The sequence below is a fragment of the Hyla sarda genome, chromosome 4 (genome assembly GCF_029499605.1).
Source record: "Hyla sarda isolate aHylSar1 chromosome 4, aHylSar1.hap1, whole genome shotgun sequence".
NCBI classification, from domain to species: domain Eukaryota; kingdom Metazoa; phylum Chordata; class Amphibia; order Anura; family Hylidae; genus Hyla; species Hyla sarda.
This window is the reverse complement of record NC_079192.1, coordinates 249,401,937-249,426,474: the sequence shown is the minus strand read 5'-3', so window position 1 is coordinate 249,426,474 and position 24,538 is coordinate 249,401,937. Positions and strand designations below refer to the sequence as shown.

Sequence of the window (24,538 nt, the reverse complement as noted above, 5' to 3'; positions counted from 1 at the left end):
AAGCATTTTTCTCTATTAAGATATATTGCTGCTACTTATCTTCAATGATTTTTTCAAAGTTGTTTGAGGGTTGGGTCTTACCACATCCACATTGTATTTCGTGTGGCGAATGCGCTCCAACGTGAGATTTAGCCTTCACACCTTACGTCACACATAGGGCTGTGGCCGGATAACCATATGTGTCTGCTCATTGCAGATCCACAGCGTATTTCTCGCAGCTTGAAATACGCTGCAGATACCCTAAATTGGCATTTACTGGCTGCAGGTTGGCTGCACAAATTCGCCCTGAATTGACTTGCACCTGCTGTCCCTGCCTTTTGGGGTGCCCACCTCCTTCATAGGGTAGCCCCAACCATGTTCCAGTGCCAGTCCCTATGTTACTGAGGTGCAGGGTGTAGCAAAGTCAAAGTAACAAGCAGTATAGAAGTAAAGGAAAAAATTCAGGGCATAATAGGATTAACAAACACTAACAGGGAATGCACACACAAACATAAAATCAGGATCAAACAACAAAAGTCGGTGACAGAGTGGTACAGTACAAAATCAGAATGCAATAGAGTAGCTAGAAAACAAACCAACAATATACATAAGATACACAGAAGATGGCAACCCAGAGGCAAGGAAAAGATTGTTTATAACAGGCAAGAACATGGAGACTGTGTGCTGCAGACCAGTTCAGGATGCGGACACTAAAGCTTGTATTTGCAGCAAGTTTTAGCTTTTATTGGTACTGCCACAGACCTAGAGGCCATCACTGGGCCCTCAACTACCATCTTAAACTTACATACAGGTTGCCATCTTAGTGTAGAGGGAAGCAAGTAATATGATACTACAGTAGCTAGGGGTTTTAACAGGTGGCATTGGAGTTCTGTCAAATCCTGCCAGTTATTGGTGGTGTAAGCTGTAGTTAACAATCAGAACCTGCTGTGTATGGATGGGGCGTAGCTCCTGAGCTCACTCTATTCTAAATCTGCACTATTTTGCTTTACAATTGTACAAACACAGCACAGTTGTTTGACAGTAAGGACATGACGGAAGCAAAATTGCAAGCAAATATTTATTTAAATGTAGCCTTGTTAAAAATAAAAAAAACTACCTCATCATGACTATCAAGGAACTTTCCTTGGCTGTAAAGTTCTGGTGGAAATGGAACAATCCCCTATATAAAATAAAATATTAAATATTAAACATTCATTAGGCAACAATACCAGGAGAATGTATTAGAATTGTGAATATGCAGGTCTTCATGCTTACCTTTTCATCATCAAAATACATTCTGATGCCATTCTGAGTAAAACATGTATAGAGAGTTCCATTCTGGTGATGGAAGCTTTCAAACGTCACAGAGACATCTTCTGTTTCCAGAGGAATCTGTGTTCCAGTCTGGAGATTTGTCTGTGCCAGGAGACTAAAATTATTTTTAGAACTCTTCACAGGTATAATGTAAATTACACATACTCCTTTGGAAACCATTTTATTTGAGCTATATTAATTATATTTTACAATAGTCCTCAACACATGTTTATTGCGCTTATATCTGCTTATTGCACTACATCTTAAAAACACTAATAAAACCCACACAGAGTTGCCCAAATAATGAATAAATCTTTTAAAAAGAAAAAAATTCTGACACGAGGCTGCACTCCATATCCACTGTTCCTTTATTACACTATAGAATGTTTCAGCTTTGTTAGTCTTTCTAAAGCAACTTTTGTATCGCGTAGAGACATATTTCTTTCTGCTACAATACTGTGGCACAGATCTGGAGCACCCATATTTTTCCATAGCTTTTTTCTGTGCCGCTGTTTTTTCCCCTCTTTTTGCTAATCATAATAAAAACCTAAAAGACAAAAACATACCTTTTCACTCCCTTGATGTCCCTGTGTAATTTGAACCATTTTCTCAATGTCATCTGCTATTTCTTCATCCTCTGGTCTTGACTGTACAATTTGCTGTCTAATGGAAGTATTATCAGGCAGAGTGGATGCTGAACCATTCTGAATCACAGTTGCTCTTTCCTCATTATCGCCTACATTTTCCTTGTTTGCTGAATGGGTTTTGGAAGCTCCTGTGCCCATTATGGATTTACGTTTCAATAGCAAAGTTTTACACTAAAATCTGAAAATACATTTGTCATGAAGTAAATCAACGATTAATATAATAATATAATAAATTAACTGGTTAGTCAAAAAATCCAATATAAATATAAATCTATATCAGTTTGCAAAACCTAAAATATATTATTGTATATATAAAATATATGTGCTGCATTTAAACCATTAGAACTCTTAATCACTCTTATAATGTCATTATTTTCCTGTAAGAGCATTCCAGTGGCTAGTCCAGTGGCTTTTGTAGAGTAGTGTATAGATTTTGGCCAAGCAATTTAAAAATGGATTGTGTAACACCTTTAAAGGAGTACTGCAGCCATAGACCCTTATCCTCGATTAGCGGGATAGAGGATAAGTGTCTGATCGTGGGGGGTCCGAACACTGGGACCTTGCGATCTTCCATACAGGGACCAGCCTCGACTCTGCGTAACTAATGCTCGTGTCGTCAACCTCACTAAGAGGTCGACAGACTCGCCCCCTCCATTCAGCTCTATGGGAGGCGGGAATGCACGAACGCTGCATCTCCGCCTCTCCAGTAGAGATCCATGGAGGGTGCATGTCAGCCACAGCCTCATGCTGCGGCCGACACGCCTCCTGCACGGGGAGAGCTGGGGCCCTGTACAGGAGATCGAGGGGGGGTCTCATTTTATTATATCTTGTCATGTGACAACACTGAGGAAACAATGCTCTGCTACAATGTCAAGTAATAGACTACACAGCCTGTATAACAGTGTTTAATGTTGCTGTCCCCTCAAAATAACTCAACACTCAAACATTAATGTTCAAACTCTTGGTGGCAAAAGTTAATACAAACCTAAGTGGATATGTCCAAATTAGGCCATATTAACCATTTTTTCTCACCAAAGTCATGTCATTAGTGATATAAGATCTCAGGTGGGAATAGGGAGCAGGTGTCTTAAATTTTATGTTATCACTCTCTTACTCTCTCACAAGTATAACTTGTAGCTTTTGGGACCCAATGCTAAATCTGCAACAGGGTCCCATGTGCCAATTATACTACTAGTCTCTTACGGGTCAGATGTGCCTTTGGCCACATTAGACACAAGGGCTCTGGTGCAACTGCTACCTCTGCCCCCCCTATAGTTCTGTCCCTGAATGACATTTATACTGTTCTGCTGGACAGATGTACTGCAGCATAGTATAACAGGTAAAAAGGATTTTTTTGTGAAAAGGAAAAAGAACATAAAAAGCTAATATAACCCCTTAAGCACCACAGGTTTTTTCATTTTTGAACTTTCATTTTTCCCTCCTCACTTTCTAGAAATCATAACGCTTTAAATTTTCCACCTACAGACCCAAATGAGGACTTGTTTTTGTGCCACCAATTTTACTTTGTAATGGCATCAATAATTTCACCACATAATCTACGGCGAAACCAGAAAATAAATATTTGTGGGGCTAAATAGAAGGGAAAAAAGGCATTTTGTAACTTTTGGGGGCTTCTGATTCTATGCAGAGCACTTTTCAGTAAAAATAACATATATGGAATTTGGGTAAAGGGGGGTGATTTAAACTTTTAATATGATAGGGGTTAATGGGCGGGTTTTTTTAATAGTTTTTTTTTAGCAATTTAGGAATTTTAGGAGGAATCATTAGATTCCTCATAGAGATCAATGTAGTTCATAGAACTACATTGATCTGCGTGCTCTGCGCTCGATTGATAAAGCCTGGCCCTGCCAGGTTTTATCATTTATAGCGCAGCAGCTGACACTGGAACAGAGGTAAGCCTTCCGGCTACCTCAGAAGTGTAGCCGGAGGAGCGAGCTGGGAATCGCATGCGGGTGTGTCCCACGATGTGAATCCCAGCCCAGCCGGCAGCAGGGGAAAGGGGGACAATGCGCTCACAGCAGCGTGTGTGGCCAGAGTGCAAGGAGTGACAGTACCTCCCCGCTTTGGTTTCCTTCTCCTTTTGCGGTTTAGAAATTTTTTGAGAAGGTCACAGTCCAGGATATTTTCCTCTGTCTCCCAAGATCTTTCCTCAGGACCATAACCCTCCCAGTCAACTAGGAAGAATAGTTTACCTCTCACGATTTTGGTGGCAATAATCTCTTTGACCTTATAAACATCAAAAGAGCCGGAGACAGGCGTGGGAGCAAGATTCTTTTGAGAAAACCTGTTAATGACAAGAGGCTTAAGAAGGGAGACATGAAATGAATTAGGAATACGTAAAGTGGCCGGAAAACAGTTTGTAGGAAACAGGATTAATCTTTTGCAACACCTGAAAAGGACCAAGGTAGCGGGGGCTAAGCTTGTCACCAGAAGAAAAGGACAGAGGTAGTTTTCGACTCTTATCAGCCTATACCATCATACGAGAGGAAGCTCGAGATAAAGACTGTCCAGTTTGTTGCCAAATGGAAGCGAAGTCATGGATAAGCTCATCAACAGCTGGCACACCGGAAGAAACAGGCAATGGAAGAGGAGAACAGAAATAGAGTCCACAAATAACAAAAAAGGGAGAAGACCTCGTAGATGGTTAAATGAGAATTCTGCCCAAGAGAGAAGGTCAACCCAATCATCCTGGCAAGCTGAAACAAAATGACGAAGATAAGTCTCCAGGATTTGATTAACCCTCTCCACCTGACCATTGGACTGAGGATGGTAGGCAGAGGAGAAGTCCAGATTGATGTCAAGACGGGTACAAAGAGCTCGCCAGAACTTAGAAAAAAACTGGACTCCGCGATCCGAAACAATATGCTGTGGAAGACCATGAAGACGAAAGATATGTAGCAAGAAGTACTTCGCCAGCTGTGGAGCGGATGGAAGACCAGGTAGAGGGATGAAATGAGCCATCTTGGAGAAGCGATCAACTATGACCCAAATGACCATGATATTATGGGCAGATCGGTGATAAAATCCATAGCGATGTGGGACCAGGGGGTCTCTGGAATGGGCAAAGGTTGTAAAAGTCCAGCAGGTCTCTGCTGAGGGATTATGTCACGGGCACAGTTGTCACAGGAATGAACAAAATCAGAAACATCACGTTCAAAATGTGGCCACCAGTAGTGCCGAGAGATCAGGAGTAAAGTCTTACGTACTCCAGGATGACCTGCAAGCAAAGAAGAATGACCACATTTCAGTACCTTGCGTCTCAATCTGGCAGGCACAAAGGATTTTCCAGGAGGAGCTTGCTGAATATCGTCAGAAACCAAGCGATCAGGAGGAATGATGTGCCTTGGCGTGGAGTCCAAACCTAATACGTCAGAGGTCCGGGGGAGTACATCAGCTCTGATGTTCCTGTTAGCTGGATGGAAATTAATATAGAAGTTGAATCGGGAGAAGAAAAACAACCACCTTGCCTGGCGAGGATTCAATCGCTGAGCAGACTGAAGATACAGAAGATTCTTGTGGTCTGTGTAGATGCTGACCGGATGCGATGACCCTTCCAATAAATGTCGCCATTTCTCCAAAGCAAGCTTAATAGCATGGAGTTCTCGATCACCAATGGAGTAGTTCCTTTCAGCTGGCGAGAAAGTCCTAGAAAAGAAACCACAAGTTACAGTCTTGCCCTTGGTGTTTTTCTGGGTAAGAACGACTCCGGCTCCAACAGAAGAGGCATCAACCTCCAAAATAAAGGGCTTCTCCGGATCAGGTCTAGAAAGCACTGGAGCAGAGGCAAACGCAGACTCAAAACAAGAGAATACTTGTTCGGCCTCAGGAGACCGAGTTTTAGGATTAGTGCCCTTTTTAGTGAGAGCCCCAATCAGAGTAACCAAGGAGGAGAAATGTGGGATAAATTGACAACAATAGTTTGCGAATCCCAGAAAGCATTGAATTACCCCATAGGCCCGAAGGACGAGGCCAATCCAATACCGCAAACAACTTTTTTGGATCCATCTGCAGGCCTTGATAGGAAACGATGTAGCCGAGAAACGGGAGACTAGATTTCTTGAATAGACATTTCTCCAGTTTGGTGTAGAGATGATTCTTCCAAAGGTGTTGTAGAACCAGACAGAAATGAGTACGATGCTCCTCTAAGTTGGTAGAGAAGATCAAGATTTCATTTGGGTACATGACAACACAGGTGTAGAGAGGATCTCGGAATATATCATTAACAAATTCTTGAAAAACGTCAGGAGCATTGCAAAGAGTAAAAGGCATCACGAGATATTTGAAATGTCCATCACAAGTATTGAAGGCCGTTTTCCATTCATCTCCCTCGCGGATACGAATAAGTTATATGCACTCCGCAAGTCCAACTTGGAGAAGATCTTGGCTCCACGGAGACGGTCAAAAAGTTTGGAGATAAGAGGAAGTGGATAACTATTTTTGATCGTGATTTTGTTAAGTCCCCTGTAGTCAATACATGGGCCGAGAGAACCATCCTTTTTCCCAACAAAGAAGAAACCTGCTCCGGCAGGATAAGAGGACCTAAGGATGAATCTCGTACTCTGCCATGACTTTGGTTTTAGGAACCGACAATGGGTAAATTCTTCCACGAGGAAGGAGTGGTACCAGGCAGTAGATCAATGGGGCAATCGTAAGGACGATGTGCAGGGAGGGACTCGGCCTGCTTCATGCAGAATATATCTGAAAAGTCTTGGTAAGGTGGAGGCAGACCAGGCAAAGGAGGAGGACAAGAAAAAACTTTAGGCTGGACTGACCCGAGACAAAGATTTTCACAGAACTGTCCTCAGCGTAAAATTTCTCCAGTTCTCCAATCTAGTTGCGGAGAATGATGTCCGAGCCAAGGAAGGCCAAGAAGAAGCTCTGAAGTACAGTGAGGCAGCACAAAGAATTCAATCTTTTCTGTATGTAACACTCCCACTTGCATGATGAGAGGCACAGTACGGAAAAGCACCTTACAGTCCAGGTTTTGTCTGTTAACAGAGGAGATGAACAGAGGCTTGGCTAGCCGAGTAACAAGAAGATGATGTTTATGGACCAAAGCAGCATCAATAAAGTCGCCTGCGGAATCCGAGTCCAAAAATGCTGTAGCGCTGAAGGAAATCTTGGCAGAAGTGGAGACTTGTACTGTAATGGTCAAGCGAGGAGAAGTAGTATTCACACCTAAGGACGCCTCTCCCACATGCCCTAGGTGCGAGCATTTCCTGGCTGCTGATGACGAACAGTACAGTCTTTGAGGTAGTGCTCAGAGCTAGCATAATATAGGCACAAATTCTCTAAGTGACCTCAAGATCTCTCCTATTGCGTCAAGCGTAAACGATCCACTTGCATAGCCTCTTAAGCAAGAGGTACAGGAGACTGTAGAGGAGGATGTTGGAACACAGGCGCCAAGCGAGGATATTGGACAGGTTCTCTCTCCAAACGAAGCTCCTCCTGTTGCTCAGCAAAATGCAAATCAATACGTGTAACCAGGTGGATAAGTTCAGTCAAGGAAGGTCGGAGGATTACGTGCAGCGAGAACATGTTTTATCCTGCTAGACATTCCTTTTTTGAAAGTAGCGCACAAGGCCTCGACATTTCATTCCAGTTCAGAGGCTTAAGTGCGGAATTGAACTGCATAGTCACCAACGGAGGAATTCCCTTGACAAAGACACTGCAGAATTCAGAGAGAAAGGCCGCCGGATTGGAGGAGATCGGGTCACTGCAGTCCTAAAGAGGCGTAGCACAGGCCAGGGCTTTTCCGGCCCAGGCCCCCTTAGCTCGTTCCATCGGGAACTGGTCAGACACGAGCTCCAGATGCAAGGAGCACTGTGTAATGAAGCCTCTACACAACTTCGGATCTCCATCGTACTTCGAGGGTAAAGGTAATCGTAACTTGGACCCAGAAGACGCTGCAGGAGTAGGTGGATAAACTTGAGCTGGTTGTGGCAGCTGCTGCCACAACCAGCTCAAGTTTCTCCACCTACTCCTGCAGCGTCATCTGGGTTCAAGTTACGATTACCTTTACCCTCGAAGTACAATGGAGATCCGAAGTTGTGTATGGCCAATAACAGCAACTGAGTGAGCTGCTGCGCCTGTCGGGCCAACTGCTGCTATTGTCGCACCACGACGGAGTAAAGATCCGCAACATCAGGCAGGGGTACCTCTGCGGAATCCATTGCCGGATCTTACTGTAACACTCATGGTTCAGTAGACAGGAACACTTGTGGTAGTGGATCCGCTGGACCTGTGTGGCAGATGACTCGGACCATACCAGGGAGCGGAACCTAAGGTGCCGCTGGTTTTCACCAGAGCCCGCCACAAAGCAGGATGGTCTTGCTCCACAACCACACAGGCGGCTGAGGAGATTCGAGGCACAGGTAGGATATGGCAACTCCTGGTCAGGATAGCAGGAGGTCAGGGCAGGCAGCAAAGGAACAAGGTCAGGTCACAGAACAAGGGTCAGAAACACAGCAAGGCAACTCTCTGGAATGCTTTCTCTCGGGCACAAGGCAACAAAGATCCTCAGGGAAGTGTGGGAGGTGCAGGAACTTATAGAAGAGGCACAGGTGTTTCACATAATTATGGGCGTACTGGCCTTTTAAATCTCAGAGCTTTGGCGCGAGCCCTAGGAGACGGGGACACGCATGCCGGAGCTGAGAGGCAGGAGAGGAGGCAGCAGAGGTACAAGGTAATTGACGGGCTGGGATTCGCACGCGGGCATGTCCTGCGATGCGACTCCCAGCCCCGCTGACAAGAGGGGAAAGGGGGACAATGCGCTAATGGCCAGAGCGTGCGGCCGGAGTGCAAGGCATGACAAGCGTATTTTCCATTGTAGCAGGTGGGGGTAAAAACTTGGCCTTACAGGGGGCTGATGATGAGTTGCTTCACTATGCAGGTGAAGAAAGCTACTCATCAGCGACTGTAGACTCAGGCTGCTGCTGATGAAGCTGGTACTGCTCCTGCCACCCCACTCCTCCCCAGCAGCCATGGCAGGGGAAGGTGAGCACAGAGGGCCCCTCGCGTCAGACCTGCGAGAGGATGGACGATGGCGCAGATGGGCATCAGCCAACTGACTACGTAGGATGTCTCTGTAGTTGGTCAGTTTGTCCGCTCTCTCAGTGGGTGTGATAAAGACCCCCATTTTGTGCCAGTAGTCAGGGTCCAATAAGGTGGAGAGCCAGAAGCCATCCCGCTGCCAAATGGTGACAATTCATCGGTCACTAAGAAAGCAACAAGTGAGCATGCATCATGCCATTTGTGCAAGTGACTCAGAGGGACTCCCTGCCTCCATCTCCACTGCATACTGCCACGGTGTATCTGGGTCCTCTGGCTCGATTTCCTCATAACCCTCTAGCTCCTCTAGCTGCTCCTGCTCCTCCTCTGCTTTCAGATGACTAGAAAAACCGCCCATCTCGCGAAACCTAAACTGTGCTCCACTGTGCCCCTCCCCCTTCTCCAGTTCAGCCCCCACAGGGCTCATGTGGCCTTGAGATGTAAGCGCCATGTCTTCAGTGCCCTGACCAGCCATTGTTTCCAACATGTGTTGTAGTAGATGAAGCAGTGGAATGACGTTGTTCATCCCGTAATTCTGGTGACTGACAAACGGCAGGTGTCACGTATGAGCTGCCACTGGTTAACATTGAAGTTACACAAGAAATCAGTGATGGCTTTTCTCTATTCGTATAGTCAATCCAACATATGGAGGGTGGAATTCCAACGTGTCGAAACGTCGCAAATCTGACTATGTTGGGGAATGCCGTGCTGATGCTGCAGCTCAAGGAGGGTGTGCTTTTTCAGTGTACAAGTGGCTGAAGTGCATGCAAAGTTTCCTTCCCATTGTTAGGATGTCTTGCAGATGGGGGGAACACTTCAGGAAACACTTGACAACCAGATTGAACACGTGTGCCATGCAGGGAGCATGTCTCGGCTTCCTTGTTGCAGCGCAGACAAGATGTTCTTCCCGTATGCTGGAGGGGCACTGAGACTTGTCTGTGCAGTGGAGGCTAAGGACATGGTGGAGGATAAGGAGGCAGAGTCGCACACTGTCACAGGACCAATGGCCTGAGAGCGTGGAGGCAGAAGCGGCGTGACCTGTCCAAGTTGCTGTTGTGGCTGCGTAGGAATCACATTCACCCAGTGGGCCATAAAGGACATGTATTGTCCATGACCATAGTTACAACTCCACACGTCGGCGCTGCCATACACTTTGGTACACACTGACAGGCTCAAGGACTGGCCCACTTTCTGTTCCACAAAATTGTGCAGGGCTGGTACTGCCGGCTTGGGACTCTCCGCCTCGGCTCTACACAAACCATCAGTTCTCTTAAAGGTGCATAGTCCACCACTTGAAAAAGGAGGGACTGCAGCACCAGCAACTTGGACAGGAGCACATTCAGCTTCAGCTTGTGACTGAGTGACTGACTCGAAGTAGGAGGAACAGTAACATCTGGAGCGACAGAAGATAGGTATGACACACAGCTCCCTTCGGCTGAGGTGGTGGAGCCTTGGCTGGCTGAAACAGGGAGCGGCATGCCACTGGGTGATGCAGCAGGCTTGACGACCACATCGGAGCCACGGTTCTCCCAGGCCGCTTTATGGTGATGCTGCATATGTTGACGCAGGGCCGTGGTGCCAACATTGGGACCCTGGCCACGCTTCACCTTCTGCCGACACATCTTGCATGTGGCCATGTTAACTTCCTCCAGATGCTTGATGAAAAGCCGAGTAGATGATTTTCCCATCAACAGTCCGCACTGATTGACTGCTACTGCCGCCAACTCCAGGAACCCGTGTTTCACTACCTCCCGGGAAGGTAGGCTGCTGCAAAGCAGGTGGTCTACCCTGGGCACGTTTGGCTCAAGACTTTCCACTTCCGCCACCATGCTGACTGCCAACCATGCTACCAACTTGATGGCTCAGCTGCTGCCTTATGGATAACCTGCAACCTTCATGATGATGAAGCCCCTTCTGCACCCGGTTCCCAAGTGCGATCTGCTTCATCATCATCGAGTTATGTCTGCACGTCACCGATGTCCTCCTCAGGTTCCTCAACAGTGTCTGCTTCAGGAGCCTGAATGCTCGCAACACCACCTCCCACACCCCTCTGCTCATCACTACTTGCCCGCCTAGCGGAGGAAGCGGCAGATGTCTCCTCCCCTTCTTGGCTGAGCAGTAGCCGTTGACTGTCCTCTAGATCATCCTCACTAAATAGTGGAGCTGAACCCACAGCATAAGATACTACTGTGGGGGAGGGAACAGCATAGGACAGAGGCAATGGGAGGACAGGGACTGCTCCCGGGCAATGCCAACTGAGGGTTCTGTCTGAGGAACCCACCGACTGTTGACTGGGTGTTTCAGATGTCACTTGTGATGAAGTGGATGACCGTGTTAACCAATCGATGACGGCAGATGGGTTGCTGGTCGAGACACAACCATTAGCTGATACCGGGAGCTCAGGCCTCTCGCTGCGACTCCTGCTGCCACTCGCCCCCTAGTCTACTGCGACCTCTGCCTGATGAATTTAGGCCTCTGCCACTCCTCTGTGCACGTCCTGGCACTTCTCTGCCTGAAATACTTGAGAGGAGTACAAAATGCTCCACTACGCCTAAAACAGTATTTGCCTACAATAACAGACGGTGTATACTTTTGGCTGGTCTTTCACAATATCTAGGCCCTTAAGATTTTAACAGGAACAAAATAGTACACCACTTAGATTTACGTATGTGGTATGCACTTATGAGGAGAGGACAATGCGCTCCACTATGCTTAAAACAGTATTTGTGTACAGCACCAGACGGTGTGTACTTTTGGCTGGCCTTTCACAGTATCTAGGCCCTTAAGATTTTAACAGGAACATAATAGTACACCACTTAGATGTACGTTTGTGGTATGCACTTATGAGGGGAGAGAAATGTGCTCCAGTACGCTTAAAACAGTATTTGTGTACAACACCAGCAGTACACACAAGTGCTGCAGCACACAGTCGCTCTGTACTACAACCAAAATTGCACTTTCTCTCTCAATCTCACTCCCTTCTAGGCAGTGCTTCTAGGCCGGATTTGGGCTTGAGGTGAATCGCTGCTGTGCAACACACTGTGCAACACACTGCTCTCTGCCCCTTTCTGTAATAGAACGCTGTAGTGACTGGAAGGTGAATCTGTGCTGTAAAAATGCTTTTCTGTGTAACACACACTGCTCTCTGTCCCTCTCTTTGTGCCAGAGAACGCTGATGTGACTGGGAGGTGAATCGCTGCTGGAAAAATGCTTTTCTGTGCAACACAAAGCACTGTCTGTCCTTCTCTATCTCTCGGCAATAAAAGGCTGAAGTGACTGGCCGCAAGATGGTTGCCAATTATATAGGGCTGTGACATCACAGGGGCGGCGGGCTGCTGATAGGCTGCATGCTGCATGTGATTCAGGGTCATCCCGCCTACCCTTGTCCTCACATGTGGATCAGCCATTTTAGATGCCCTGGAGCATGGACCGCAATAAATGAAGTTTAAGCGATTTGCGCAATCGAATCGCGGTGATATTCGCATTAGTTGTGAATCTAATTTTTCCTGAAATTTGTAACGAATTCGGATTCGTCAGATTCGATTCGCTCATCCCTAGTAAAAACCATGTGGTATTACTGTCTACAAGACCTCAGGATTACCTATCATTGTCTTGTCATCTAAATGATGCAGTTCTCCACAGAACTATTACATAAACCAAAAAAAGGAATTAATTTTTGTGACTGCTTTACAACCATTGGGAAAATAGAACTGTTTTTTTTTTTTATGTGGGTCATAACAAAAAAATATATAAAAAATCACTTAAAATTTAAAAAAAAGGGTTTAGCATTGAAAAGAAAATGCATGTGAAAGGAATGTATCAGAAAATGGCCTAATGTTTGTTTTTTATATTTAAATAATATTTTAAAGAATTTTTGATTATGCGTTTCCTAATTTTTAATTTTACTGTTTATATCATCGCTTCTTTTTCTTTATTACATGTTGGTCAGAGAAAAATTTGGAGAATGGTCTTTAATTTAAAGGGGTATTCCGGGCAAAAACATCTTATCCCCTATCGAAAGGATAGGAGATAAGATGTCTGATCGCGGGGGGCCTGCCGCTGGGACCCCCACAATCTCCCTGCAGCAGCCCGCATTCTATACGTAGCTGCGTCTGCAGTTTCGGAAACCGCCGGGCTTCCGAGACGGGGACGTGATGTCACGCCATGCCCCCTCCATTCATTTCTATGGGATGGGGCATAACAGCCGCAACGCCCCCTCCCATAGACATGAATGGAGGGGGCGTGACATGACATCAAGTCCCCGTCTCGGAAGCCCGGCGGTTTCCGAAACTGCAGACGCAGCTACGCATAGAATGCGGGCTGCTGCAGGGAGATTGCGGGGGTCCCAGCGGTGGGCCCCCCATGATCAGACATCTTATACCCTATCCTTTCAATAGGGGATAAGATGTTTTTGGCTGGAATACCCCTTTAAGGGCTGGGGTTTAAATGTATCTAGGGTTTTCGAAGAAGAAGAGTTAGGGTGCATTTACACCACATTTTCCAGATCTGGCTGCCGGATCCGACTGGAAAATTTCAAAACCTGGCGCTCCTGTATCCCACCTAGACCGGCGGCAAATATCATTCATTTAAATGCGTCGAACAGAGTCAGATAGTGACTCTGGTCAGCTTATTTTTGCCCCATATCCAGTTTTGTTGTCGGACTGAAAACCAAGGTATGCTACAGTTTTCTGTCCTGCCACAAAACCGGATACGGTGCAAAAATGAGCCGACCGAAGTCACTATCTGTCAGAGAAAGGGAAGGTGCAATTCATATCATGCTACGATAAAGTCACATAAGTGTCAAGGTTAGCTACTAGGCTGTTGAACGTAAATAAATGCTCTGCTAATAAAAAGTATCAAACTTTAGTCAGATTAAAAAAGGTCAAGAATTGTTAAACCGCATTTTTACGCTAGCTAAAGTGGATGTTTTGAGGGGACTATTTGCGAATAGGGGCCCCAATGTAATTGAATGGGAAAGGTTAGTTCAAAAAATCCGGAAATATGAAAAATGGAGTGCTGGAAGATCTAGGAAAAAAATTAAACACTTTTGGATTAGTTTTGGCAGAGTGGGAAGAGGTTTATTAATGATGATTGAATTATTTTTTTTCTTTCTCTCTCTCTGGCTGGGGAGGGGGGTAGGGATATGGGATTGTAGGGTTGGAATTATGTATACATATTTATTTCTATTTTGTATATGTGGTTATATGTATTTAATTGTCTGTTAAATAGTGATAAAATAAAAGATTTATAAAAGATTAAAAATAAATAAAAAAAAGCTTAGCTACTTAGGAGGGAAATGGAGAGGAGAGCCATGCTTGGAACCAGAAATTAAAGGGGAGGAATGCGAAAGACAAGGCATGAAATAGGCAATCAGGTTGTAGATTAGGAATAAGATGGGGGATTCATGTTGATGACAAGGAATAAGGGGACCTATGTTGTGTAAATAGAAACCCTCCTGGGGACCAGTATTGAGAATGTGGAGCCCTGCTGGAGACTATAAATGAAAGCGGAGCCACAATGTGAACCAGGAATGAGAGGAGAATCATCCTGGGTACTAGGAAAAAGAGGGATGCCATACAGAAAATATGAAATGGGAAGCCATGCTCAGGACCAAGAATAAGAGGGGAGAGTCATGCTGAGAACCAGGAAAGAGAAGCTGTGCTATGCAGTAAACCTGGTAAGAGTGTTGAGTAATACAGGGGATCAGAACTATGATACGGAGCAGGAATGACAAGGAAGCTGTGGTGGGGACTAGGAATAAGGGTGAAGCCAATGCTGGGGACCAGGAATGACAGTGGAGTCATACTGGGAACGAAGGATGAGAGGGAAACCATGCTGGAGACAAAGCAAGAGAGGGGAGCCTTGATGATAAAAAGAGACGGGGACTAGAAGTCAGATGGGGCAATGTTTTTACTGTACTTAAGATTATTAAATCTGACTATACGTAATGTTGTGTGTACATTGATAGCTAGATCTTAGCTTGCTTTTTTTAAGTAACAGTTTTAAACCAATGATTGTGAATAAAATTAATTGTTCTATAACACCATGCATTAGACATAGCTGCATATAAAACATTACCTTATTTATTCATGAAGTATTCTGCAGGTCTTGCTTGTAGATATTTATCAGCATATACAGCAGACACTTTGTAGAGTTGTTTTATAATCCATAGCATTGTATAATAATGACCGAGACTACAGGTATTCAGGAGTTACTTGCTGTTTATCAGTAAGGCTATGTTAGGACTGTCTCCTGGGCCACATGGTTACCTTAGAGCTTTTGCTCCACCCAGACACTGCTTAGCACACAACAGACACTTGCATAATACAATGAAGCTATTATCTTATTCTCTAAAAAAAATAGTTGTGACTGTATATATCATGAATACAGTAGTTCCAATCTTCTTCCTGTACATAACCAATATCTTTCTCCCATTTCATCTTGCTTATACATTTCCTTTTGCTCCCAACCTCCCCTCTAAGAGTCCTATATATACAGTATGAACTATTGATTTTCTTTCCACTGTTATATTGATTATTTGTACAAAAATAGCGTTATTTATCACCACCAGATTGGACCGATCTATTTTCTTTGAATCAGCCCACTGAAGCTGTATCTACCAAAAATTTTATTTTTTAATATACTTAATTTTTCCCATGTTTCTTTAAAACTAGTTCCCCTCCCCGATACATTTGTGCTATGTGTTTAATATTTCTCAACATCCAAAACTTTTCGTGTCCTGTGTTGCATACTCCTAAGTTTAAGTTACACCAGAATGGTGTAAGGTTAGGATTCCCCTTGTTTGTTTTTCTGGCAGTTTTTGGATAGCTGCCACTGCAGTTTTTGAGCCAAAGCCAGAAGTGTATTCAAAAGGAATAGGAAATATAAAGGAAGGACTTACACTTCTCCCTTATGGATCCACTTCTGACTTTAGCTCAAAAACTGCAGTGGCAGTTTTCCAAAAACTTCCAGAGAAAAAAACAAGTGGAATCCTAGCCTTAAGGGCAAACTATTCTTTACACCACATATACCTTTAGTTGTGTCCCATGCCCTTTGATAATGTGGTGTCCCGGTACCGTATTGCATCCAGTACCTAGTGCAGAGGTCCCCAAAGTCAGAGTAACTACGTTCAGGTAGGGTTCCTCAGATGGGACAGCCCCTAGTCGCCTCTCCTAAAGTCTAACTTTAATATTAATAAATGTATATCTTAATAATTATAGCTATGTTCTATAGAGATGTATGGTGCTTACCTTGTTCGGCGTCGCAGGACTTTCGGTCATGTGACCATGCTAGTAACCTCTATGGTATGTTGCAGAACCTTAGGAGGTCCTTGGGTCATGTGCTACCCACAAATCTCTGTAATGGTGATTGAAATCCATTTGGACCAATTAGCGTTAGTCCTGCCCATATAAGGGAGCTGTGTCCAATTATCGCTCTCTTGGGTTGCTGCTCTCGTGGATGCCGGACTAACAGGATGGTGTGCTACGCAACTTTCAACGACACGCTAGGCCTCAAAACCTACGGCCTCAGCAGAACCAAAATCGTGAGTTTAAACCTCATTCTTGCTAATGCTAGCGTGACTACTGGACCGCAACTAGTTCCCCTAAATCCAGTGGAACAGCGCAATAGACTAAAAGACTCTTAAAGCTAAAGTCCCAACCATTGTCAATCTCCAAAGGAAGCTGTTGTTATGATAGGAGATTGTTGTGTTGATGAAGTGTACAGAAAATCTTCAGTAAAAGTTAACGCTGTTTACAGAAGCTTTCCGGTTGTGAACAATCCATTATTATCTACCTCAAACCAATTATCATCTACCTCTCTATCGTTCCTGGGAAGGGTGCGGCGGTAGGAAAAGCTTTCTTGAGGAGCCCTCACCCTGGCATCACGAATAGCAAGGGTTAACAAGCACCCTTTGATACCCGCACAGCTACACTCCCCATACCCTACACCCCTTAGGTTATCACAATAAAACCCTGCATAGGTGTTACGTTATGCGCTCCGCCCACACACACTGGCCTTGAGCGCAAGGTCCCCTTACCTTCTGCTGCCGACGGCGCTGGGACTCTCATCACGGGACACACCCGTATGCGAGCCCCAGTGTTTCTCCTGCCTCTGCCCCAGTCCCCTAGGGTGCACGCACGCTGGAACTTTAAGATTTAAAGGCCCAGTACGCTCATTCGTGTAATCCACCTGTGGCTCATTTATAAATTCCTCCACCCTCCTCAGTTCCCTGCCGGATCTTTGTTACCTTGTGTCCTAGAGAAAGAATTCCTCTGTACTGCCTTGCCGTGTATCAGATCTCTTGCTTTTGTGCCTTGACCTTGCTCCTCTGCCGCCTGCCTACTGAACTCCTGCTTCACTTTGACTGTGCTACTGTGCCGCCTGCCCTGACCTTCTGCTATCCAGACTACGAGTTGCCTTATCCCTCCTGTGCTTCGCATCTCCTGAGCCGCCTGTGTGGTCAAGCCGTGTTAGGGGTAGCGACCTGGGTGTTGCCTGCAGCAGCAAGTCAATCCCGCTTTCCGGCGGGCTCTGGTGAAAACCAATGGCACCTTAGACTCCACTCCCTGGTACAGTCCAGGTCATCTGCCACACAGGTCCAGCAGATCCACAGCCAGGGGTTCCTGTCTTCAGAAACGTGAGTGTTACAATAGGTGAATGAGTGTAGTCCTCTTTTCCTTAATTGACCCGTTTCCATAAACTCAAATGTATTAAGTCCTTAAACTTGTGTATTCTCAATGTGTTAATATATCAGAATTCTCACAGTGTCTAATATTCTCAATCTGTCTAGGTAAAAAGTATAGTTTAAAATCTGGAAGCGATAAACCCCCATCTTTTTCAGACATGGAAAAGAAGGAATATTTTAGCTGTGCGCCCCCAAATTAACTTATTAAAAAGTAATTCGAGTTTTTTAAACCAACCTGATGTAATCCAAAAAGGGGAGGCATTGATTAGAAACAATACTTGTGGCAAAATGACCCCTTAATTAACCCCTTAAGGACCCAGCCAATTTTCAGTGTAGGACTCGGCCGTTTTTTGCACATCTGACCACTGTCACTTTAAGCATTAATAACTCTGGGATGCTTTAACCTTTCATTCTGATTCCGAGAATGTTTTTTTGTGACATATTCTACTTTATGTTAGTGGGAAAATGTTGTCGATACTTGCATTTTTGGGTGAAAAATTCCAAAATTTGATGAAAAAATTGAAAATGTGGATTTTTTTTTTTACTTTGAAGCTCGTTGCTTATAAGGAAAATAAATATTCCAAATAAATTATATATTGATTGCCATATACAATATGTCTACTGTATGTTTCCATCATAAAGTTGACATGTTTTTACTTTTGGAAGACATTAGAGCAGCAATTTTCCAATTTTTCACAGAATTTTCAAAATCAACATTTTTCAGGGACCAGTTCAGTTTTTAAGTGGATATGAAGGGCCTTCATATTAGAAATACCCCATAAATTACCCCATTATAAAAACTGCACTCCTCAAAGTATTCAAAATGCCATTCAAACGGTTTGTTAACCCTTTAGGTGTTTCACAGGAATAGCAGCAAATTGAAGGCTAAAATTCTAAATCTTAATTTTTTACACTGGCATGTTCTTGTAGACCCAGTTTTTGAATTTTTACAAGGGGTAAAAGGAGAGAAATCTTGCTAAAATGTGTAAATCAATTTCTCTTGAGTAAGGAAATACCTCATATGTGTATGTCAAGTGTTCGGCGGGTGCACTAGAGGGCTCAGTGACAATGGGATTTTGGAGAGTGAGTTTTTCTGAAATAGTTTTTGGGGGGCATGTCACATTTAAGAAGCCCCTATGGTGCCAGAACAGCAAAAAAAAATGGCATACTATTTTGGAAACTACACCCCTCAAGGAACGTAACAAGGGGAACAGTGAGCCTTAAGCCCCCACAGGTGTTTGCCGACTTTTCGTTAAAGTTGGATGTGTAAATGATTTTTTTTTCACTTCAATAGCCTTCAATTCCAGACAAATTGTCTCTTCAAAAGCCCAATAGCGCTCCTTCTCTTCTAAGCATTGTAGTTCGCCCGCAGTGCACTTTACATCCACATATGGGGTATGTTCTTAGGGTAACACCAGCATTTTAGTTTTTTTTCTTTTTTCCATCCAACTTTCAAGAATTTTCATTATACACCTGTGGTGTTTTAAGGCTCACCTTACCCCTTGTTATGTTCCGTGAGGGGTGTAGTTTCCAAAATGTGGTCACATGTGGGTATTTATTTTTTTGCGTTTATATCAGAACTGCTGTAAAATCAGCCACCCCTGTGCAAATCACCAATTTAGGCTTCAAATGTACATAGTGCACTCTCACTCCTGAGCCTGTTGTGCGTCCGCAGAGCATTTTATGCCCACATATGGGGTATTTCCGTACTCAGGAGAAATTGCGTTACAAATTTTGGTGGTCTTTTTTTCCTTTTACCGCTTGTGAAAATAAAAAGTATGGGGCAACACCAGCATGTTAGTGTCATTTTTTTTCATTTTTTAACACTAACAGGCTGGTGTAGCCCCCCAACTTTTCCTTTTCATAAGGGGTAAAAAGAGAAAAAGCCCCCCAAAATTTGTAGTGCAATTTCTCCCGGAAATATCCCATATGTGGCCCTAAACTGTTTCCTTGAAATACGACAGGGCTCCGAAGTGAGAGAGCACCATGCGCATTTGAGGACTACATTAGGGATTGCATAGGGGTGGACATAGGGGTATTCTATGCCAATGATTCCCAAACAGGGTGCCTCCAGCTTTTGCTAAACTCCCAGCATGCCTGGACAGTCAGTGGCTGTCCGGAAATGCTGGGAGCTGTTGTTTTGCAACAGCTGGAGGCTCCGTTTTGGAAACACTGCCGGACAATAAGTTTTTCATTTTTATTGGGGGGACAGTGTAAGGGGGTGTATATGTAGTGTTTTACCCTTTATTATGTGTTAGTGTAGTGTAGTGTTTTTAGGCTACATTCGCACTGGTGGGTTACAGTGAGTTTCCCGCAATGAGTTTGTGCTGGGCGAAAAATTTGCCGCAGCTCAAACTAAAAGCAGGAAACTTACTGTAAACTTGCCCTTGTGAATGTACCCTGTACATTCACATGGGGGGAGGAGGGGGGGGGGCAAACCTCCAGCTGTTTTAAAACTACAACTCCCAGCATGCACTGATAGACCGTGCATGCTGGGAGTTGTACTTTTGCAACAGCTGGAGGCACACTGGTTGGAAAACCATCAGTTAGGTTCTGTTACCTAACTCAGTATTTTCCAACCAGTGTGCCTCCAGCTGTTGCAAAACTACAACTCCCAGCATGTACTGATTGCCGAAGGACATGCTGGGAGATGTAGTTATGCAACAGCTGTTGGTACGCAACTACAGCTCCCAGCATGCCGAGACAGCTGTTTGCTGTTTGGGCATGCTAGGAGTTGTAGTTTTGCAAGATCTAGAGGGCCACAGTTTAGAGATCACTGCGCAGTGATCTCCAAACTGTAGCCCTCCATCTGTTGCAAAACTGCAAATCCCAGCATGCCCAAACAGCTGTCTGGGCATTCTGGGAGTTGTAGTTTTGCAACATCTGGAGGGCTACAGTTTAGAGACCAATGTATAGTGGTCTCAAACTGTAGCGCTCCAGATGTTGCTAGCCAACTCACCGGCTTCCGTAGGATCCAGGGAGCCGTATCGCTGTCCTCTGCTGCCGCCGATCACTGCCGCCGATTTTTGCTTCTGCCGATGGGTAAGTGGACCTCCGGCGCCGGTCTCTGTCGGTTTCCCCTTTCTTCCCCGCCTATTGTGAGTGGGCAGAACGGGGAAACCGAAAGTTAACCCCCCCCCGCCCCTGATCTGCTAATGGTCGTCGCTTCTAGACGACCAATAGCAGGCATAGGAGGGGTGGCACCCCTGACACCTCACTCCTATCCCTTCAGGGGGATCGTGGGTGTCTTGGACAATCCCGATCCCCCTTATTTTCCGGGTCGCCATAGACCCATATGACCCGGAATAGCCGCAAATTGCCAGTGTGAGTTCACCAGCGATTTGCCGCGATCGTCGACATGGGGGGGTCTGATGACCCCCCTGGGCATTTGTGAGGGGTGTCTGCTCGATATCAGCAGTCACCCCTGTCCACTCCCCGCCAGGCGGGGACCGGAATTTCCACAGATGTACCGGTACGTCATGGGTCCTTAAGTACCAGGGTCCCATGACGTTGCGGTACGTCATGGGTCCTTAAGGGGTTAAAGGGATACTCCGGTGGAATTTTTTTTTAAATGAACTGGTGCCAGAAAGTTAAAGAGATTTGTAAATTATTTCTATTATTAAAAAATCTTAATCCTTTCAGTACTTTTTAGCAGCTGTTTGCCACAGAGGAAAATCTTCATTATTTGAATTTCTTTTTTGTGTTGTCCACAGTGCTCTCTGCGAACACCTGATGCCCGTATCAAGAACTGTCCAGAGCAGGAGAAAATACACATAGCAAGCCTATGCTGCTCTGGACAGTTCCTGACACGGACAGAGGTGTCAGCAGAGAGCACTGTGAACAACACAAAAAAGAAGTTCAAAAAAGCTAAGAATTTCCTCTGTAGCATACAGCTGCTAAAAAGTACTAAAAGGATTCAGATTTGTTAATAGAAGTAATTTACAAATCTGTTTAACTTTCTGGCACCAGTTCATTTTGAAAAAATGGAGTACCCCTTTAATGCAATCATGTCCATTCTAGATAAAGGGAGTTTTCCCCAGATTTCCCATTTGTTCTGAATTCTCTTTTTTATAGGGAGCAAATTAAGTTTCATAAAGTCCCGAGGTTTATTTGAGATATTGATTCCGAGATAACAAAAGGAACCCCTCATCTCGACTGACTTCCAACAGAAAATTTGTCTGTATTGGATCAGAGCCCAAAGGCATATAAATAGATTTACCCAGGGCTCAAGTCCTGCAGGAATGTGTGGGAACTAAGTTCCTGCACTTCTCCCACAGCAGGAATACCATTCCCATTAGCAGGAGTCCTGTAGGACCAGCCCTTGAGTGAAAATCTTGGGTGAGTTCCCACACTTTTTTCTATCCCAGCATTTGACCCCTGGTTTTACCCCAATTGATCTCGAGGCCAGAAATCCGCTCGAACTGATTTATCAATGTCATCAGTCTAGGAATGGTGTCTTCCGGGTTTTTAAGAAATAAAAACCCAGATGTAATCTGCATATAAGACTATGCGTTCAACATCCCCTTCAAACCAAATCCCATTAAATTATTATTATTTCTTATAGCTATCACCAGGGTTCCAAATATAACGAGAAAAGTAAGGGTGAGAGGGGACAACCCTGCCAGGTTCCCCTAGAAAGAGGAAAGTTATCAGAAGTTTCATTCCCAATATATACTCTAGCACAGGGAGTTCCAAAGATATTCAAGCTGTACTGCAGGCTCAGGGAGCATCAGAGTAAGTGCAAACTATACGTCAACATTTAAATGAAATGAAACACTATGGCAGGAGACCCAGGAGGACCCCACTGCTGACACAGAGACATAAAAAAGTAAGATTTCATTTTGCCAAAACTAAGCCAAAATCCTTCTTGGGAAAACATCTTGTGGACAGATGAGACCAAGATGGAGCTTTTTGGTAAAGGCATTCCAGGACAAACCATACAAAGTTCCACATACCGCAAACCCATGTCAGGAAACACAATTCTACGGGCCAATAGCAATCATCCTATACAAACCATAAGAGCCATTCCAGTAGGAGAACTGACTAGGTTGAAGCGTAACTGTACATCACATTCCACATTTTTGGAAGAGGCGAAACAATTAGATAGGTTGCTTAAAAGGGGCTACAGCCACAAACAATTCGACAGAGCAATGAGTATTGTTCAAAACAAAAGCCGAGAAAATCTGGTGACAAACAAGAAAAAAACTAATAAAAAACACAATAGAATACAGAAACCAGTACTTGCAATCACATATAATCCACACTTCAAACATATCAGAGAATTAATTATTAAACACTTGTACCTTTTGAAGGACGACAAAATACTGGTGGGTCTCCTAGCACAGGGAGTGGCTGTAGTGCCAAAAAAGGCTTGTACTCTAAAAGACAGTTTGTCCCCTAGTTTGATTATTTCGGAAACGCAGGGTGTGAATACGTGGCTGAGAAACAAAGGTTTCTTCAAATGTGGAGCTAATAGCTGCAAAAAAAAAAAAAAGAGCTTCCCGTGGCGCATACAGCAACTTATAAGCTAAGATTTTTAAGAGAGAAGTAATTTGCAAATCTGTTTAACATTCTGGCACCAGCTGATTTAAAAAAAAAAAAAAAAAAGGTTTTTTACCAGAGTACCCCTTTAAAGAAATTGTTGGCCAAAATAAATCTAGAGGCCATCACAATAAATTACTAAATGCTAAATTACAAAAAAATAAAGCACATGTTTTGTGTCCTTAAGGTATGTTGGAGTAACTTTAAATAAGGCACGTGCTCTCAAATCACCTAAATGAGTAAACTTAACGAAGGGTTGAGAAAACGGTAAGCCCAATCTCTCCACCAATGAACCAATTCCTGTGACAATGGGTCACAGGGTAAGGAAAACACACCTTTTATGGACCTTGGGGAGAGAGTGGAAGATTGGGATGACTGGGTTTTCAATATACAGAAATTCTTTTTTTCTTTGTACTCAATACTTCCATAGCAACCCCCACTTCCAACAATTTTAGAAGAGACGCTTGGCAACTTTTCATGGGGAGGCATGTAAGCTTTCTGTATGTTATTGCATCCTGTAGCATATCCATATTCAGTTTATTATACAATTCTGCATCTAATGCAACTATCGCACCCTCTTTGTCCACATTACAGATCACGATTATTCTTTAGGGCATTCAGGGCTAACTGCTCCTACTTTGTAAAATTATTTCTACCTATCTGTTTCTTAATATTATTATTCAAAATCACCAACTCTTTTTTGACTAATTCCTGAAACCTATCTAATACCAGTGGCCTAGATGAAACCGGATAAAACCCAAAATTTGAAACCCTGAAAGCATCACCTTTGTTACAAAATCACATAGACTATTTGTAATGCTTGCAAAAACAATATATTATTTTGATCTACAAAATCAGTGTTGATCAGTACATAGTTACATAGTTAGTATGGTTGAAAAAAGACATACGTCCATCAAGTCCAACCAGGGAATTGAAGTGAAGGGTGTAAGGGGATAAGGGAAAGGGATGTAGTTTTATAATTCTGCATAAGCATTAATGTTATTTTGTTCCATGAATGTATCTAACCCTGTTTTAAAGCTGTTAATTGTTCCTGCTGTGACCAGTTCCTGAAGTAGACTGTTCCATAAATTCACAGTCCTCACGGTAAATAAGGCGTGTCGCCCCTTTTCTTCTCCAGACAGAGGGAGTGCCCCCTCGTCCTTTGGGGGGGTTTAACCTGGAACAGTTTTTCTCCATATTTTTTTGTATGGGCCATTTATATACTTATATACGTTTATCATATCCCCCCTAAACGTCTCTTCTCAAGACTAAACAATTGTAACTCCTTTAATCGCTCCTC

At 44.1% G+C, this 24,538-nt stretch overlaps 1 protein-coding gene across 1 annotated transcript in view; it reads right to left on the bottom strand.

Moving 5' to 3' along the window:
• Positions 1-15,209, bottom strand: part of LOC130369119 (uncharacterized) — a 70,724-nt gene extending 55,515 nt beyond the window's left edge. The window contains exons 1-4 of the mRNA XM_056573908.1: positions 15,090-15,209; positions 1,860-2,118; positions 1,255-1,395; positions 1,097-1,159 (exon numbers count right to left, since the gene is read on the bottom strand). Of these exons, the coding sequence (XP_056429883.1) occupies positions 1,097-1,159; positions 1,255-1,395; positions 1,860-2,078 (423 nt within the window). The 5' untranslated portion in view covers positions 2,079-2,118; positions 15,090-15,209. The remainder of the gene's footprint in view (positions 1-1,096; positions 1,160-1,254; positions 1,396-1,859; positions 2,119-15,089) is intronic.
• Between the last annotated feature and the right edge of the window lie 9,329 nt (positions 15,210-24,538).